Raw genomic sequence first — 18,804 nt, 5'->3', positions numbered from 1 at the left:
CAGGTGGTGCCTTCTCTAATTCATCATCATCATCATCTCTCGCTCTCTCTCCTCGTAAGTAACAATGTTTTTTTTTTTTTTTTTGCGATTCAGATTCTTCTTTCCTACTTGATCCGTATTCTGATTCCATCTCGCTTTTTCTTTTTTTGCAGATCTCGTCCGTTGTTGCATAATATCCCCAAGGCTGTTGTTGCTATGGATCTCGCTTCGAATCTTGGTGGCAAGATCGATAAATCCGATGTTCTCACCGCCGTCGAAAAGTATATCGTCCTCCCTCTCGTTAATTTCGTTATCCCGATTCACTTTACAATTGGCGTTTTTTTTCTTCTTCTCATGCATAATAATGATCTCTCGTTCTATTGGCCTATTTCGTTGTATCTTCTTCTTTTTTTTTTTCTCCATTTTTTTGGAAACTACGTTTAGCTGTTTGACATACGTTTCTCTTCTTAAATCTTTTGGGACCAATTCTTGGATTTCGCCTCTGTTTTATTTTTTCTTGTCACGGAACTGAGTTTTCAATACAGCAGTCCGAAAATATGACTTGTGAGAGAGATATGGTCCCAAGTTTTTTTTTTGGATCTTTAAAAGCTCTTTTTGACGTGTAATTTCACTAATGTATGTCACGTTCTCTAGGGCCCTGACCTTTCTTTTTTGTCATTGACTTATTACTACCTCTATATTGAAGTTTTTTTTTTTTTTTTTTATAAATTGTTTACTCCTGTTATTATCACTCTTATCTAATATGCATCATCTGAAAATTTCCTGTCTGGCCTATTTTGGTTGATGGACCTTATATTAATTTCTTAGTGATTCGGTGTGATTCAGGTATGAGCAATACCATGTCTTCCATGGAGGAAACGAGGAAGAGAGAAAAGCTAATTACACTGACATGGTAAATTCATCATATAGGTTTTTTTTACATTTTTGTGAAATTTTCACCACCTTTTAATAGTTATGTCTCTCTTGGTACATGTGAGATGAATACAATTTCATGCATTTCTCTCCTTTGAATGTGATGTGCTCATCATTAGTGTATAAACAAATCATTGCATGTGGGAACGAATATTCCTAATATCAATATGTTTCAGGTTAATAAGTACTATGACCTTGCTACTAGCTTTTATGAGTATGGATGGGGAGAATCCTTCCATTTTGCTCACAGGTATAATTCTTGACATTTCAGTTCTCCACAAGTCTGTTTCAAAATAAACTTTTCTTTCTTGACTTTTCTTTTTCTTGTTGTATATATTGATTAGCATGAGTTTTTTTTGGGGTTTGTAGGTGGAACGGAGAATCACTCAAAGAGAGTATTAAACGTCATGAGCACTTTCTTGCTCTTCAGCTTGGCATAAAACCAGGACAGAAGGTCTGATAACCTTCACTATGGGCCGAAAAATTGAACCCTTTGGCATCATAAGCTCATTTCTTTATGCTTTTGAGTAGGTACTGGATGTAGGATGTGGAATTGGTGGACCACTGAGAGAAATTGCACGATTCAGGTAAAATAACTTCACATACCAAAAGCACACACTCTCTTACATACTTCTACCTTACATCAGTTTTGAAATAGATTTTTTACGGTTAGGACTTAGGATTTAGGGACATATGTAAATTTTGAAGTGTGTTTGTGTTTGCTCTGCTGCAGCAATTCATCTGTGACCGGGATCAACAATAATGAATACCAGATCACCAGAGGCAAGGTAACGTATCCAAAATTGTGAAAGATGATGCATTTCCTGTCATGATTTCTTGTCTTCTTGTTCTTTTAAGATTCATAGTGGCATCCTTTTCTTTTCTTTACAGGAACTAAACCGACTTGCAGGTGTCGACAAGACATGTGACTTTGTCAAGGTCGGTTGAATTTTTATAGTTCTTGTATTAACTACATAAGTTGCAAATCGTGGTGTTGATAAGAAAACACTTTGCAAGGGGAAACTTGATGAAGGTTGTCATTTGTTAATCTTGCAGGCTGACTTCATGAAGATGCCATTCCCTGAAAACAGCTTTGATGCAGTTTATGCGATTGAAGCAACCTGCCACGCTCCTGATGCAGTATGTGAAATTCTAAATAGCTATTTGTGTTGTTTACCTGCATTTTATATGCGTTATGATTTCATCACTATGATCTCAACTACAGTATGGATGCTACAAAGAGATCTACAGAGTGCTGAAGCCCGGTCAGTGTTTTGCTGCCTATGAGTGGTGCATGACTGATGCATTTGACCCTGCTAACGCGGAACATCAGAAAATAAAGGTTTACTGTAAACCCTTGCATCTATCCTTGTTATTTATCTGTGCTGCTATTATCAACATGAATTCAAACAAAGACACCACTTTGCAGGGAGAGATAGAGATTGGAGATGGTCTGCCTGACATTAGACTGACTACAAAATGCCTCGAAGCTCTGAAGCAGGCCGGTTTTGAAGTAAGTGTCTGATTACATACAGTATCCTCTCTATTTACAAACACATCAACATCTAAGTACTACTTTCGTGTCTGCGTTGGATAAAGGTAATATGGGAAAATGATCTAGCCAAGGACTCGCCTGTCCCATGGTACCTACCTCTGGACAAAAACCATTTCTCGCTCAGTAGCTTCCGCTTGACAGCTGTTGGACGATTCATAACCAAAAACATGGTAAAAAAACTTGCTCTGAGTCATCATCTTCCAAATCTCATCAACTATTGGTTGTCATTTATAAATCCGAACTGAACTTGTCATTGTAATTTATGGGTGTAGGTGAAGGTCCTTGAATACATGAGACTAGCACCTCAAGGAAGCCAGAGGGTCTCAAATTTCCTGGAGCAGGCCGCGGAAGGGTTAGTAGACGGTGGAAGGTGAGAGAACTTATATACATCTCAAGATTAATATTAGATCCCAACTTATACTTAACTTCTTAATGGATTAATGTGTTTTCACAGGAGAGAGATATTCACGCCAATGTATTTCTTCTTGGCCCGGAAGCCAGAGTGAGAGGTTGAGAGGAATGGTCTCAACGTAGGTGAAGTGAAGTGACAACTTTCTGAATGCTTTGTTATATTTCTATGTTTTCATCTCAATTTGTTTGCAGTGTTTTGGTGTCTCTTAGATTATATAAAAGGAACAAAAAAACCTTGTTGCATCTTCTTTATTTCATAAATTGGTTACTTTGGATCTTTGGTAAACATGTCACGCACTCACGTGTTCATGTGCACATGCGCAAGATTTATCTTGGAATATTTCATCTTTCTTTCCTTTCTCTTTAGATCTCATCAGAAACTTTCTTTTTATTTGTCGTTTTCTGTCATGATTCAAAAAAAGGGGTTACGACGGATCGGATTTAGAATCTGGATCTTTTTCATTTTCAATATCCTGATTCCTGATGATCATCGTTGAGACATCCATTAATTCAAACCAAGAGCAAAAAAAAGACTTGGAATAATTTGGAAAGTGCATGGAAGAATCACAAACCTCTCAAAAGTAGGATTCAACCATGTTAAAATCACTACAAAAAAGAAAAATCCCAAATCATAAATAGGTACATATAACAGGTTTTGGGCCTAACCAAGCAAGGTTGACCAATTAGTAGTAGCTTAAGACTTGACTATTCAGGCTTGATAAAAGATACTCCTTTTGTGTCATAAAGGTTGATGTTCTATAATTTTTTCTTCTATCACAAATGATAATTTCTTTAGTGTATTTAATGTATTTTTATTCTTAAAATCAAATACTAAAATATTTTTATTTTTATAATAAATAATTAAATATATACATGCACTTGAATGACAAATGTGAGAAATATATGAGTAAATGAGTAGTAAAAGGAATACTCAGCTCTGTTTTAAAATATATGATGTTTTAACTAAAGCAGCAGATTAGGAAGTCTTTACTTTTAACAAGTTCAACCAATCAGAAACAATACTGCATAATATAAAATATTAAACTAATCTTAAAGTTGCATAGAAACTTGAAAATATCCTATATTATGAACAAAAAAACTTTTTCAAAACATCTTATATATTGAAACGGAGGGAATATTAATATAATTTTTTTTTTTTAATTTTGGTGAAAATTCTAAAAAAATACTCCCTCTGTCTCATGAAGATTGATGTTTTGAGACTTTCACACATATTAAGAAAATTTTTAGTTTTTATTTGTTAATTAATTTATAATTACTTTTTGGTAGAGAGAGAAAATATAAACCAATAACAATTCAAAAATTTTAATATTTTAAATGATTACTTCTTGAAGTTTGCAAAACATCAATATTTGTGGGACAAAAATATATCCCAAAATATCAATCTTTGTGAGACAGAGGGAGTAACTATTATGATAAAGATGGTGCAATCATGGAATGCCATATAATAATAATTGGTAATTAATACAGAAAGAGATAGACGTGTACGTAAGCGCGTTTAAGACACGCGTTCCATAGTAGTAGTATTCTTATCCCTCTCTCTCTTATATATAAAGTAAACCAAACCAAACGAAATCGTAACAAACTAACAAACCTCTCCTCTCCTCTCTCGCCGAGCAAACCATTCATAGATATATATGTCGACGACCGCCTCCGTCATCATCATCGGCGCCGGAATCTCCGGTTCGTATATATCAATCATACTCGCTTCGCTTGCGCTGTTACTATCGTCGTACGTGGCTTGTTGATGATAACTAACGGGATTTTTTTCAATAATAATTTTGATTTATGTAAAAAATTAGGAATATCTGCGGCGAAGGTGCTCGTCGAGAACGGAGTGGAAGACGTATTGATACTAGAGGCTACGGATCGGATCGGTGGAAGAATACAGAAGCAAAACTTCGGTGACGTGCCGGTTGAGTTAGGCGCCGGTTGGATAGCAGGTGTCGGTGGTAAAGAATCCAATCCTGTTTGGGAGCTCGCCTCGCGTTCTAACCTCCGTACTTGCTTTTCCGATTACACCAATGCTCGTTTCAACATATACGATCGAAGGTCCTCCTTATACGATTCTCTTTCTTTAATAATATTATTAACTGATCATCACTCACTCTGCTCAAGAATTTGTATATGTTTCTTTAACTTGCAGTGGTGAAATCTTCCCGACTGGTATCGCAGCTGATTCGTATAAGAAAGCTGTTGACTCTGCCATTTCCAAGCTAAAGAGTCTTGAAGCTCATGAATTTGCAGCTGAAGAAGCTCCTTCGTGCGTCTTTCTCCTCTCTGTTTTTACCTTACTTCTTTTTTTTTTATGTTCTAATAATGTGTTGTTGCGTTTGGTGTTGTTTAGGTCACCGAAGACGCCAATAGAACTCGCCATTGACTTTATCTTGCATGATTTCGAGATGGCAGGTAGCTCTTGAGAAATATACATGATTAATTTCTACACCATGCATATAATTTTTACTATTTGTTGCGGATTGATTGATTCTGTATTATTACTACTACTGTGTTGCAGTGGTTGAGCCAATATCAACTTATGTAGACTTTGGTGAAAGAGAGTTCTTGGTTGCTGATGAAAGAGGTTATGAATGTTTACTGCATAAAATGGCCGAGGAGTTTCTATTTACCTCGCATGGAAACATCTTGGACAACCGCCTCAAATTAAACCAGGTTCATAACTATATATATCTCTTTCTTCTTCTTCTTCTTCTTCTTCTTCTTCTTCTTCTTAATTTAAGCTTTCACTGTGAAAATCATTGGTCATCAGGTTGAGTTAAAAGAGTATATTTTGACGTTTTCTCTAGGAAAGCTACTTTTGCTTTTTAGTTGTTGTTATTACGTACTCTATTCGCTTTGATTTGATTTGCATTATCTTTCTTTTTCTTTTTTGCTGCTAAGGTTCTCTCAGCCTTTGGTTTCTAGTGGAATTCATTACACCTCAGGTCCTTGTAGCTATATTTTCTTTTGTATATTGGTGGTCTTAAGTTGATATTTTTTTTAGGAAAGCATTTTCGTGGGGTCTGTCTGTGTGCATGAGTGAGCGTGTTTTATTTATTGCCTCTCGTAAACCAGCTGGCTTAACTTTGAAAGCTGTGTGTTATATAAATTTAGTATAGTAGTCTATATTGGAGCTATATATATTTTATAGTGTGATGAATGAAGCTGTTGGAATTAATGGCATGTAGGTGGTTAGGGAGGTGCAACAGTCTAGGAATGGGGTAGTGGTGAAGACAGAGGATGGTTCCGTATATGAAGCTAATTATGTGATCGTGTCTGCGAGTATAGGTGTTCTCCAATCCAATCTTCTCTCCTTCCAGCCACCTTTACCCGTTAGTTTACTTTCTCCTTCTTCTCTTTATTATTTTCATAATTTATGTGATTAACTCTACTCATTGGTCTTATCTTTTATGCTTATTTTAACATTTTAAAGATACAAGGTGGAGATTTTTAATCATTCAATGTGCATGAATCTAGGAATTATTAAACCAATAGGTGTTCCTATATTTTTAATCAAAACCATGCACAATGCAGTGGGTTAGCTATGCATGGTTGACCTGACCCACATAATTAATTCAAGAGTATCAAATCTGAGTTCAAGAGCAGCAAATCTGAATTCTATCTATAACTATCCAAAATTGTTTTTTTTTTTTTTTGGTCAGAGATGGAAAACAGAAGCTATACAAAAATGTGACGTGATGGTGTACACCAAGATCTTCCTCAAATTCCCTCATTGTTTCTGGCCATGTGGTCCTGGTCAAGAGTTTTTCATCTATGCGCACGAACAACGCGGCTACTTCACCTTTTGGCAGGTTGGTTTCCTTAATAATTGTGAAATAGTTGTTGATCTCGATGCATCTTTTTTGGTCGTTCCACTTACGGGTGAAACGTGGCATATGCACTCTCTAATCTTAAAATTAAACAACACCTGGGGTCCCATTGATTTAAACTATCATTGCTTTTAGTTATCTTGAGTGTCTCAACCACATCTGCATGGTCCATGAGTTCAAAGAGTAGAATTCACACAAACAAATATTATAATGTGTATGCATAGTTGCATACCATTTAGCATTTTATTAGTATTACTTAATACATACAACTTGCGTTGCTCTCTATTCTCGAGCTTGCTTATATGTTTTATCTAATAGCTGCGTTGTTGTTTGTTGTCAGCACATGGAAAATGCGTACCCGGGTTCTAATATTCTGGTGGTGACGTTGACTAACGAACAGTCGAAGCGCGTGGAAGCTCAATCAGACCAGGAGACGCTGAAAGAGGCAATGAGTGTTCTCAGGGACATGTTTGGGTCTACCATTCCTTACGCAACCGATATTCTTGTCCCCAGGTGGTGGAACAACCGGTTTCAACGCGGTAGCTACAGTAATTACCCTATGATATCTGATAACAAGCTCCTGCAAAATATCAAGGTAACACACTTTTTGTTTCTATTAAGACACACATACATGTCTGCAGTCATAAATTTAAGAAAAGTTTTGGTGTTCCAGGCCCCAGTTGGACGAATATTCTTCACAGGAGAACACACAAGTGAAAAGTTCAGTGGGTATGTACATGGAGGATATCTTGCAGGTATGGAGACAAGTAAATCTTTGTTGGAAGAGATGAAGCAGAGTTTGTTGTTACAACCTTTACTCGCCTTCACCGAGTCTCTAACGCTAACACAACAGACTCCTAACTCTCAAATATACCCAAATGTCAATTTTATCTCAGGCAGAAGTTAGAAACACAGCCACTTATTCATTTTATTTCATTCTTTTAAGCTACTCTTGAGCAAACAACGACTCATGGGAAGTATTTACACAATAGATGCCTTGAAATAGCTAAGGCATCTCCTTTTGCCTTTACCGGATATACCTCTGATGAACTTTGTTGCCATTTGTGAGACATCATTATCCATTCTCTTCGCCATTTTTCTACCTTAAATTTCTTCTTATCTCGTAAGCTTTTAAGCATTTCACTGAAATACAAAGTCGCTCGGGGTAGGTAGTAGTCTTCAAGTAAACCACTCCAGAACTTGTTTGCTGATGATGATGATGATGATGATCACAACTTAGAATGGTTTTTTCAAAGCCCTATCCACTGAAAATCTTTGTAAGTTTAAATTCTTACCATAATCATGAAGCTTGCTCTGGTTCACATCTTTGGAGTCATACCACATCGTCACTTGTGTTCTCGCGTTCCACTCATACTGTCCACACAAAAAAACTCAGGTATAAGCAATGTACTTCTTCTACCAGCACGAAGGACAAAATTAATGTTACACCTGTTTCCTTTCACCATTGTTTCTGGCCAGCTTCTTTGCACTCTCAAGCCATGTTCCCAGAAGGAAATTATCATCCGAAGCAAGCAAAACGTCCATGTCCTTTATAATCTCAAGAAACTTCTCACTCAATCGTCTTAAGCTTCCGACATCTTTCTTTACAAAAGCAGTCACTGCTTCAATATACACCTGGTTTGCTAGCTTTGATAAAACTTGACGCGTCAAATCAACCATGTCATACCTGAAAGCAAAACCCATGAGAATCTGTAACCATTAATATGGTAGATAGATACTTTATATTTCTGCTTGCATCTACTTAGTACCTATATGTTAAGCTCCTGGACATATCATCCCCAGCTTCTAGGAAGATTTTGAGAGCTTTGATCACCTGCTTTGTAGAATACCATAAATGAGCCTTAGGCAAACCGGAGCTCTTATCTTGAAACAAGAATCTTCTTTTTGTTTCATATGAGCCAGTGGAGATCATATGTGAATCTGTTTGTTTCGATTCGTCTTGTATAGAACTAGATGGATCCCAATCCGGAAGCTTGACTATGAAATCTGTGTTATGATCCTAAAACAGAGAATTTTACAAGCAAGCTTCTTATGAATTATAGCGCAGATCTACGGAAAGATGATGCAGCAGTAGTGACCGTAACAAACATACCGCAATTCCATCAGTGCAATTGTAGATAGTGTGATATAGAATTTGCCAAGCGGCCTCGATTTGATGATTTTCTTTCATGTACCTTCTGCGTGCATAGCTCTTCAACCATTTCTATAAGCACAAATATTTAAAATGTATGAAACTGATTGAGCAAAGTGCAAACACTTTCAAGTGTCGTATGAAGAGTTTATACTATGTATGCATTACCTGAACATCAACTTTCTCATCCCGAAATGCCATTTCAGAAGTTAGCTCGTAAACCACAGGGTTCTGCTCTATTCCTTCCATGCACATTCCTACACCGACCTATGTGAAACACAAATAAAAAAGATTCCGTTTCTAAGAGGTAAAGTGGCCTCACCAAAAGTATACATTAGACTAAAATTTGAAACATATTGTGAATGTAGTATCAAAATACCATGGTTGAATTTTTGCTCACACGAGCATCAACTGGTCCTGAAGAAATTGAATCAAGAGCACCATACATTTCAATGTTGCCTCCAAAATTGTGAAGCATGCACCTGGAATTCATCCGGTATGAATAAAAACACGTAAAATATAACTCTGACTCAGGTATAAGAAGGAAAATGAGACAACAATATACCATATATAAGGAGTTCCATAAAATTGGGAGGACGTTTTCCATATCGGTTTAACTTCAGCATACAGATCAAGAACTATCATTTTGCCAAAGGGAACTGAATGTAAGAGCGCCTGCAGAAAGCAAGCGAGGCTGTGATATTGAATTTATCAGCATTCACCATAAACACTAAATTGGATGTTTACTTTCATCTGAGGCGGCTTCCAGAATTTTGAGTCAGAACTAAAAAGCCAACCCTGCACAAAGGTGGGCCTCAAGTAAGAACGCATTCAGAAATGGAGATTTCCCTGCCCCATCATTCTAGATTGCTGTAACTTCAATATTAAAACTGTGTGTTTACAGTAATTTATATAGCATCCCAAAGTACGTATGCCACTGAGAACAAAACAGAAAAGAAGGCATACTTGCATTAACCATATAGCGTTCTTGTTTCCTTTTGACATAGCTGTGTACACTGCAGCTCCTAGTGAAGATATATATTCAGGTTCACTAGTGGGAGGAGTATTCTCATTGAATGTATCACTGCATTAATACAAGTGACATCATTATTCCATACAAAAAGAATTGGGTTTTTCTTGAATCATGCATTTTTGCGAAAATCATATTGACCAATACTCACCTGGGTCCAAAATAACTAGGAAAAGTTGCAACAAATAATTTACCTCATAGGTTCAAATTGAAGATAATTACCAGTTATAAATGTTTGTAATCTCTCCATATTCTGAGACAGTAACAAGGAAAGATTAAAGACATATTTTATATAAAAAAGACTGTGATCAGGTGGGATCTCTATTATTATGTGTCTAATCTGAGAAGATGGCTTTCAATGGATTAGATAATTTCCACGATTGTGATAACATAAATAGCTTCAGGGTACCTTCAGTTTGTTGTTTGATAAAAGCCTCTCCAATGTCGATGAAGAGAGGATCAGAAGGATTTAGAAGGTATGTGCAGCACCAGCGAGGATCACCATCCACCGTGTTCCTGAGAAGAAAGGAAATACAATGTAAAACAGTAAAATAATAGTATATATATGCTTTCTCATCACACAGCTCAAAAAGTTTGATCCATGGTGTTTAAAAGATTTGGGGGGCAAGATTTACGAAGGGAAAACCTACCAATTATCAAGTCGAGTTATATTTGCCCCGGGATATATCTTTTTCAAAGCTGATGGAACATTGCCAGAGAATGATGGAAGTACTACGAAAGGAGGAAGCACCCAAAATATAAGATGCTATGAGAACAATCTATTAAGTATCTTTAAACAGAATAAAGTGATTATTCAATGGACCTGGAGTCATGCCAAGCTGCAGCATTCGAGAAAGTATCCGTTTCTGCAAAAGCAACTGGTCACCTAACCAGTTTTCCGATAATGGACCACCCCACCTGTGATGTAGATGATGTAGAAAAGACATGGATTATGTGAGTTCTAAGAATGAATGATAGATCTAGCTCAGAGGGAGCATTGGCTATAGGAGCCTGAAAATATCAGAGATCAGGTAATTTACGCGTGAAGATTTCCCATACGAGCCCAAGCAAGAAACGCTGGTCCACCAAAATAGTCATCAAGGTCCCCTTTGCTGATATTGAACCTCTAAAAAAGATTGATATAGAACTTGGTTAGTATATCTTAACTTATAACCAATATAAAAGGATGCAAAAGCCGATAATTTCACAGCGAACAATTACTATCACAGACTATTTAAAAGTTTTTCATTCCCTGATTGCAATCTGACGAGAATAGGAATCCAATACTTACCTTGAAAACCTTTTGCCAAATAGCTTCTTGCCCAGTGAATGCTAGAGGCAAGTTGATTCCTTGCAACGCCATCCAGTCAATCTCTCTCTCCCATCTCTCCCATCCCCACCAAACATATGAATCTAAAAGTACACAAGAAAGCAGAAGCAGGAGCAGCCATGTGATATTGTGATGTGAGTGACACAGCCATTGAAACATGAGAAGAATTTAATTCCAAGACGTGTATATATCTTACAGCTAGATGTAACAACATTTTGGTAATAGTTCCAAGGGACAGGACGCCTAATCAAGATGCCCTTAGAATCTAGACGAGGTAGATGTCCAGGCTGTGGAACAGAGTCAATCTGAATGCCACCAGTCTTGTCCCAAGAAACATGAGCATTACATTTATACTTCAAATACCAATGTAGCCCAGAAGCAATCTCAACTCCAGTTGTGCCTTTAATCCTGAAGTACAAGTTAGTAAATGAACAAAACTTGGAAGAGAATAATCTCAAGTAAACCCTCATCAAGAAATATAATTACACAATTTCAGGTCCAATTCGTCTCAGGCCATCAGAGTTCTCAATTAGAAAGCAGCTACTCCCACCACAAACATCCTATTGAAACAAAATAAATCAATCACTTTCACACTGTAAAATATAACTCTAGCATAACTGGATTAACGGCAAAATAAAAAGGAAGAACCTTTGAGATAATTCTGAAATCAAAGCTATGAAAATGGGTGGGAAGCAGTCTTTGCAATAGACCCTTAGCTGCTGATTCTTGTACAGACCGAATTGGTCGTAGAGAATCTAAACGGTCAAGCAGAGTCTCGATTGTAGGATGTTGCTTTGACAAAGATTGAGAGTGATGAGCAAGAACCAACAACACAAACAACACCAATTTGATCATGGAACGCATGTTGATACTCTTCGTCACTAGCCAGGAAAAGGCTTATGATAACATCAGCAAGTGATGATCTCTCAAGTAACAATGGCCGGATAATATTTTTATTTCATATTTTCATCAGTTTTGTTTTTTCTCTCTTTTTCTCATACACAATAAACCGGAGTAAACCAAAATAAACCAAGCTAACCGGATCTGTTTTCAATTTTATTGGAAAACAGAGAAGAGAACGCATGAGCCTGTGTTTTATCTTGGTGAGTTAAACCCTAATAATATGAGTGCTACTTGAGTTTCTTCTTCTGGGGTTTTAAATCTGCTTCCTGGATCTGTAGCTCCAAAGTTTGTTTAACTTTGTAACGATTCGTACTTCTCTCCGTTATGAAAAATTTGAAGCTTTTCTCCGAGGTTCCTCAGAACATCCAATTCCATTCACCCGAAGAAGTTGTACAGTTCGCAGCCTATGACATCGATCAAAGTCGCTTATTTTTCGCATCTTCTGCTAATTTAGTTTACACCCTTCAGCTCTCTTCCTTTCAAGTAAGCCTGTCGTTTCCTCTTTTGGTTTAAAGATTGGTTTTTTTAATTTCCCTTTGATTCAAGTCTCTTGTTGATGAACTTGCTAGTGAACTTAGGGAGTAGGGGGTCTGTTTAAATCGAAAGTATTGATTTTTTTGGTCCATTATAATGTGGCAGAATGGGAGAGCTGGAGCAAACACCGGTTTACCTGTGGAGGTCTGCAGTATCGATATAGAGCCTGAGGATTTCATCACGGCCTTTGATTTTCTCGCTGAGAAGGAGTCTCTATTAATTGGGACATCTCATGGGCTACTTCTGGTTCATAATGTGGAGAGCGATGTGACTGAGCTAGTTGGAAATATTGAAGGAGGTGTCAAGTGTATCTCGCCTAGTCCTACTGGAGATCTACTTGGATTGATTACTGGTCTTGGTCAGTTGCTTGTGATGACTTATGATTGGGTTTTGATGTACGAGAGGGCGCTTGGAGAGGTTCCTGAAGGTGGTTACGTACGTAAGGACTCCTTACCTTCTTGTCAAATTGACTTAAAAGTTATGGTTTTATTTGTAAATTATCTTGAGCACCTTCTCTCCATTTGCTAACCTTGTGAATTAAATACTGTTTTAGGTGAAGCAGATGATTTGTCTGTAAATTGTGGGGGTATTTCCATTTCCTGGAGAGGTGATGGAAAATATTTTGCGACAATGGGTGAGGTTTATGAATCCGGTTGTATGTCTAAGAAGATTAAGATATGGGAAAGTGATTCCGGTGCTTTGCAGTCTTCTTCAGAAACAAAAGATTTCACGCAGGGGATTCTTGAATGGATGCCGAGTGGGGCAAAAATCGCAGCTGTTTATAAGAGGAAGTCAGATGATGTCAGTCCATCAATTGCTTTCTTCGAGAGGAATGGACTTGAGAGGAGCTCCTTTAAAATTGGTGAATCAGCAGGAGATGCTATGGTATCATGTAAAACTCTGAAATGGAATTCTGCATCAGATCTTCTTGCAGGGGTTGTTAGTTGCGAAACATATGATGCCATTAGGGTGTGGTTCTTTAGCAACAACCACTGGTACCTGAAACAGGAGATTAGGTATCCTAGGGAAGATGGGGTAACGTTCATGTGGGATCCAACAAAGCCACTGCAGTTAATATGTTGGACTCTTTCAGGGCAGGTGACTGTTCGCAACTTTATGTGGCTAACAGCGGTCATGGAAGACTCAACAGCCTTTGTCATAGATAACAACAAGATACTGGTGACACCACTATCTTTGTCCTTGATGCCACCTCCTATGTATTTGTTCAGCCTTAGTTTTTCTTCTGCTGTCAGAGGTATGGCATATTACTCAAGAAATTCTAAGAATTGTCTGGCTGTGTTCTTGTCAGATGGAAGCCTGTCTTTTGTTGAGTTTCCTGCACCTAATACTTGGGAAGATCTCGAAGGCAAAGTCTTCAATGTGGAAATTTCAGACTGTAAAACAGCACTGGGCTCTTTTGTACATCTTCTATGGTTGGATGTCCACTCACTTCTGTGTGTCTCTGCTTATGGTTCTAGCCACAACAAGTGTCTCTCTTCGGGAGCATATGAGACAGATCTTCATGGTTCTTACTTACAAGAAGTTGAAGTAGTCTGTTATGAGGATCATGTTCCTGATCAAGTGACTTGCTCTGGCTTTAAGGCTAGCGTTACTTTCCAGACACTTCTCGAATCACCAGTCATGGCTCTTGCCTGGAATCCTAGTAAGCGTGATTCAGCCTTTTTGGAGTTTGAGGGTGGGAAAGTGCTTGGATATGCGTCAAGGTCAGGAATTATGGAAACTCGTACTAGTGATGATAGTGTATGTTTTTCATCGACATGTCCTTGGGTGAGGGTGGCGCAGGTTGATGCTGGTGGAGTGCATAAACCCTTGATATGTGGGCTTGATGATATGGGTAAACTGTACATCAACGGGAAGAGCCTATGTAATAACTGTAGCAGTTTCTCACTTTATTCAGAGTTAGCCAATGAAGTGGTTACCCATTTGATCATTTTGACCAAACAGGATTTTCTCTTTATTGTCGATACCAAGGATGTACTGCAGGGAGATCTGGCACTTGGAAACGTGTACTTTGTTATTGATGGTAGAAGGCGAGACGAGGAAAATATGAGCTATGTTAATATTTGGGAAAGAGGTGCAAAAGTAGTAGGAGTCCTCAATGGAGATGAAGCTGCTGTAGTGCTACAAACTATGCGGGGAAATCTCGAATGCGTATATCCCAGAAAGCTGGTCCTCTCTTCCATTACGAATGTGTTAGCTCAACAACGGTTCAAAGATGCATTTAACTTGGTAAGGCGTCACAGAATCGATTTTAATGTTATCGTGGATCTATATGGGTGGCAGGCATTTCTACAGTCAGCTGTAGAATTTGTTGAACAAGTAAACAATTTGAGCCATGTTACAGAATTTGTTTGTGCCATGAAGAACGAAGATGTTACAGAAACACTGTACAAAAACTTTTCCTTTTCCAAAAAGGGAGACAAGGTTTTTCAAGTGAAAGATGGTTGCAGTAACAAAGTATCATCCGTTCTACAAGCAATTAGGAAGGCTCTTGAAGAACGTATACCAGAGAGTCCATCAAGAGAACTCTGTATTTTGACTACTCTTGCCCGAAGTGATCCACCAGCTATCGAAGAATCTCTTTTGAGGATAAAATCTGTTCGTGAAATGGAATTGCAAAACTCTTCTGACGATATACGGAAAAAGTCTTGTCCATCTGCAGAAGAAGCCTTGAAACATCTTCTGTGGTTATTAGATTCTGAGGCTGTCTTTGAAGCTGCCTTAGGTCTTTATGATCTGAACCTTGCAGCTATAGTGGCACTCAATTCCCAACGTGATCCAAAAGAATTTCTACCTTATCTTCAGGAGCTGGAGAAAATGCCCGAATCCCTGATGCATTTCAACATTGACATTAAATTGAAACGTTTTGATAGTGCTCTTAGGAGCATTGTATCAGCAGGGGATAGCTACTTTTCTGATTGCATGAACTTAATAAAGAAAAACCCTCAACTTTTCCCTCTGGGCCTCCAGCTAATTACTGATCCTGAGAAGAAACAAGCTGTTCTAGAGGCTTGGGCAGATCATCTCATTGATGAAAAACGTTTTGAAGATGCTGCCACTACGTACCTATGTTGCTGTAAACTGGAAAAGGCTTCAAAGGCATATCGTGAATGTGGTGATTGGAGTGGGGTACTCAGAGTGGGGGCGCTGATGAAATTAAGTAAAGATGAGATCTTGAAATTGGCATACGAACTCTGTGAAGAGGTCAACGCTCTTGGGAAACCAGCGGAAGCAGCAAAAATAGCTCTTGAATATTGCAAAGATATAAGCGGTGGAATTAGTTTGCTTATCAATGCGAGGGAATGGGAAGAGGCGTTAAGGGTTGCATTTTTGCATACAGCTGATGGTATAATCTCAGTGAAGAGTTCTGCTCTGGAGTGTGCAAGTGGTTTACTAAGTGAATTCAGAGAATCAATAGAAAAGGTAGGAAAATATTTGACTCGCTATTTAGCTGTTCGGCAGAGACGATTATTGCTTGCAGCAAAGCTCAAATCCGAGGAGCGGTCTGTAGTTGATCTTGACGAGGACACAGCTTCAGAAGCAAGTAGCAACCTGAGTGGAATGAGCGCCTATACATTGGGGTACATCCTTGCATTTGTCTTACTCTCTCAGTCTTTATCTATGTGGAATTTTTCTCTTGCTGATCTTACATATTTAAGACTAAAACGGAGCTGAATTAGGCATTGATCGTTTTTAGAAACAGGAGCTCATATTTGGGATTTTCTGATGACTTCAACATGTTTTCTGATTGTGTACTCGATTAACCAGCATCTAATGATATGCATGAAGATTCCAACATATATATTTTTGTATTGGTAAAATGGTAAACTTTATTGTTAAGCCTGCTAGCTGAGAGCTGACAATTGAAAAGAAGGTTGGGCATATTCTAGGTTTTAGTTAAACATTTGTTGACAGGTTAAAAGTTCTCGGGCATTGATTGGGTAGAGAATTAACATTTTGCTAGGGAATCAAAGTCTCTGTAATGTAGTTGTTTTGTGGATTAGATAGGGTAACAGTTAACTAGTTTGTATCTAACCTAAAAGTTCTTGTTATCAAATGCTATTGGTCCAGGACAAGGAGAGGTTCTGCTGCTTCAGTCAGCTCAAGCACGGCTACTAGCAGGGCAAGGGATTTGAGGCGCCAGAGAAAGAGTGGGAAAATTCGTGCTGGCAGGTATATATATATATACATCTCTTATGAAAAGTATTAATCGGTAAATGAGCAAAAATGTAAATGAATAAAATTGTGGGGTAAAAATGCAGTGCGGGTGAGGAGATGGCTCTTGTTGATCATTTGAAGGGTATGCGGATGACCGATGGAGGAAAGAGAGAGCTGAAGTCGTTGTTGATATGTCTGGTAACACTTGGTGAAACGGAGTCTGCACAGAAGTTGCAACAGACTGCAGAGAATTTTCAGGTCTCGCAAATAGCAGCTGTAGAGCTAGCAAACGATACAATGTCCAGCGAGAGCGTAGATGAAGAAGTTTATAGCTTTGAACGTTACGCTCAGAAGACGAGATCCACAGCACGAGATTCTGATACCTTTAGCTGGATGCTTAAGGTCTTCGTTAGCCCATGAAATTCTCTAGATCGGGTTTATGACTGAATAAGCTATATCAACAACAACCTTGTGCTTTTCAAACATCATCTACCTTTCTGGTTCTTTCCTATTTTACTGTTTGACACACACTTAAGAGATCAAGGTGCATCGGCTCCATTTTTGTTCGCGGCTTAGGTTCGTGAGTTTGAACAAGATAGGCTTGTTGGAAATTGAACAATGCTCCATCTGAGATTATAAAGATGAAAATCCAAACTGTTTGTTTACTTTACTAAAATGAATGGTGTAATAATATTATGTCTCACTAGCTTTAGTGCTTTAACATTAAAACTGAGCAAACACTAGCTACGGAAAGGTTTGGCTATTTACGCCAACGAAAGAAGGAAAGAAATAGACAATTCATCATCATGTTCATGCCCATCACCACCAGCCTGAACTAACTGAAACGGCAATCTATAATGAAATCGACAGAAAAAAAATTGATGTCTTTGTCTTTTGTTTTACTTGTCGCTCGCTACATGGAACTTTTCTCAAATAGCAGTCTCCGCACATGGACCAAATATGGTTGACTTGGTTGACTTTGACTCCATGATTCACAAAAACTTTTTTGAAGTCACATCGTAAAATGACTTTGACTCCATTGAACACATATGACCAATTCCTAGTTTTGTATTCAAGATGTCATTGCTAATACGCACGTAAAGTGATGTGTGTATGTGTGTGTGTTCTTATTTGTTTTCCAACAACGTACGTGATGTGTTAAGACTAAGAGTCTAAGAGGCGTTGTTTTCTCTCATAATTTTCTATTTTCAATTTCTATAGATGTTAACTTTTCTTTTTTAGCATCACATTAATTTCTTCTTCTTCTTCCTGTATTGTTTTTTTCTGAAGAAAACCTACGTACGTCATACGTTAACTCTATAAATATCTCCTCGTCTCATCATATATATCATATTAATGTTATCCGTATAATTAAAATTGAAAAAAAAAACTAACTAAAATACATAATACTTCAAATAAATAAAAAAACATTATTTTCTTAGAGCAATTCTATAACTAATTAGCACTTTATAGTGCACTCAGAGTGTTGTTTCCTTTCTAATGATGTTCCTATGAACTCGATGAGAGAAGAAAAAAACCATATGCATTTTCAAGCAAACCATACATTTTCAAGTAAATCATATTGGTAAATCCACTTCATATGAGTTTGTGTCACTTGCTGTCTCATTATTGTTGGGATTACTTAATATAGGGACTCTAGTTTCTGTCCATGCATGCATGTTAGGTCGTCCCTATAATCCCACCAGGATAGTAATGTTATTATTATAGAGAAAAAATCCATCAGAAGCCGTTGATAAAGTGATTGGACTCATATAGATGGGTTTAGACGGTTACAAAATTATGTGACGAATAAAATTAAAAAACGAAAACAATGGTCATATAAATAATTAGCGAAAGCGACTGAGATTAGTACTTGAAACTGCCAAATTAATTAAAGGTGGGTATGTTGACAAAAATTTAATCAAAGTGGTCCATGAGAATCAGCACCAGAGG

The 18,804-nt window shown here is 37.7% G+C and overlaps 4 protein-coding genes across 9 annotated transcripts; 3 read left to right on the top strand and 1 right to left on the bottom strand.

Annotated features, from left to right (window-relative positions):
• The first annotated feature begins 4 nt into the window (after nucleotides 1-4).
• LOC104769590 (cycloartenol-C-24-methyltransferase) lies at nucleotides 5-3,155 on the top strand. Its single transcript, XM_010493843.3, has 14 exons — nucleotides 5-54; nucleotides 153-260; nucleotides 826-892; nucleotides 1,089-1,162; nucleotides 1,282-1,366; nucleotides 1,444-1,499; nucleotides 1,646-1,700; nucleotides 1,804-1,851; nucleotides 1,969-2,052; nucleotides 2,138-2,254; nucleotides 2,342-2,425; nucleotides 2,512-2,637; nucleotides 2,740-2,837; nucleotides 2,922-3,155. The coding sequence occupies exons 2-14, from the start codon at nucleotides 196-198 to the stop codon at nucleotides 2,971-2,973; spliced, it is 1,011 nt and encodes a 336-aa protein (XP_010492145.1). The 5' UTR covers nucleotides 5-54; nucleotides 153-195; the 3' UTR covers nucleotides 2,974-3,155.
• A 1,298-nt stretch (nucleotides 3,156-4,453) lies between these two features.
• Nucleotides 4,454-7,672, top strand: LOC104769588 (polyamine oxidase 1). 3 transcript variants are annotated; one of them, XM_010493841.3, is made up of 9 exons: nucleotides 4,454-4,579; nucleotides 4,699-4,948; nucleotides 5,043-5,159; nucleotides 5,244-5,305; nucleotides 5,412-5,566; nucleotides 6,082-6,225; nucleotides 6,556-6,705; nucleotides 7,064-7,318; nucleotides 7,397-7,672. In XM_010493841.3, exons 1-9 carry the CDS (start codon nucleotides 4,534-4,536, stop codon nucleotides 7,628-7,630), a joined length of 1,413 nt encoding a protein of 470 aa, XP_010492143.1. In that variant the 5' UTR covers nucleotides 4,454-4,533; the 3' UTR covers nucleotides 7,631-7,672. The 3 variants fall into 3 exon arrangements, with proteins under 3 accessions (XP_010492143.1, XP_087360518.1, XP_087360517.1); XM_087504392.1 differs by having other exon boundaries at nucleotides 4,474-4,579; nucleotides 7,064-7,672; XM_087504391.1 differs by having other exon boundaries at nucleotides 4,474-4,579; nucleotides 5,043-5,305.
• Nucleotides 7,482-12,203, bottom strand: LOC147918487 (alpha-N-acetylglucosaminidase). Of its 3 annotated transcripts, none has more exons than XR_015592497.1 (19): nucleotides 11,884-12,099; nucleotides 11,722-11,795; nucleotides 11,432-11,643; nucleotides 11,197-11,318; nucleotides 10,946-11,031; nucleotides 10,729-10,823; nucleotides 10,556-10,637; nucleotides 10,315-10,421; nucleotides 10,128-10,158; nucleotides 9,842-9,959; nucleotides 9,623-9,673; nucleotides 9,441-9,513; nucleotides 9,255-9,357; nucleotides 9,044-9,142; nucleotides 8,837-8,947; nucleotides 8,493-8,743; nucleotides 8,173-8,410; nucleotides 8,019-8,097; nucleotides 7,482-7,930 (listed from the first exon to the last, which is right to left on the bottom strand). XR_015592497.1 is itself a non-coding variant. In XM_087504388.1 (19 exons), exons 1-19 carry the CDS (start codon nucleotides 12,097-12,099, stop codon nucleotides 7,692-7,694), a joined length of 2,424 nt encoding a protein of 807 aa, XP_087360514.1. In that variant the 5' UTR covers nucleotides 12,100-12,203; the 3' UTR covers nucleotides 7,482-7,691. The 3 variants fall into 3 exon arrangements, 2 of the variants coding, with proteins under 2 accessions (XP_087360514.1, XP_087360516.1); XM_087504388.1 differs by having other exon boundaries at nucleotides 9,441-9,550; nucleotides 11,884-12,203; XM_087504390.1 differs by having other exon boundaries at nucleotides 9,441-9,550; nucleotides 9,846-9,959; nucleotides 11,884-12,022.
• LOC147918486 (elongator complex protein 1) lies at nucleotides 12,152-17,527 on the top strand. 2 transcript variants are annotated; one of them, XM_087504386.1, is made up of 5 exons: nucleotides 12,152-12,621; nucleotides 12,778-13,111; nucleotides 13,226-16,274; nucleotides 16,765-16,866; nucleotides 16,956-17,527. In XM_087504386.1, the coding sequence occupies exons 1-5, from the start codon at nucleotides 12,463-12,465 to the stop codon at nucleotides 17,269-17,271; spliced, it is 3,960 nt and encodes a 1,319-aa protein (XP_087360512.1). In that variant the 5' UTR covers nucleotides 12,152-12,462; the 3' UTR covers nucleotides 17,272-17,527. The 2 variants fall into 2 exon arrangements, with proteins under 2 accessions (XP_087360512.1, XP_087360513.1); XM_087504387.1 differs by lacking the exon at nucleotides 12,152-12,621 and having other exon boundaries at nucleotides 12,974-13,107.
• The last annotated feature ends 1,277 nt before the right edge of the window (nucleotides 17,528-18,804 follow it).

Source organism: Camelina sativa, chromosome 20, assembly GCF_030686135.1.
Source record: "Camelina sativa cultivar CO46 ecotype springtype chromosome 20, ASM3068613v1".
Taxonomy (NCBI): domain Eukaryota; kingdom Viridiplantae; phylum Streptophyta; class Magnoliopsida; order Brassicales; family Brassicaceae; genus Camelina; species Camelina sativa.
The sequence above is the reverse complement of the archived record's forward strand: the minus strand, read 5'-3'. Positions and strand labels throughout refer to the sequence as shown.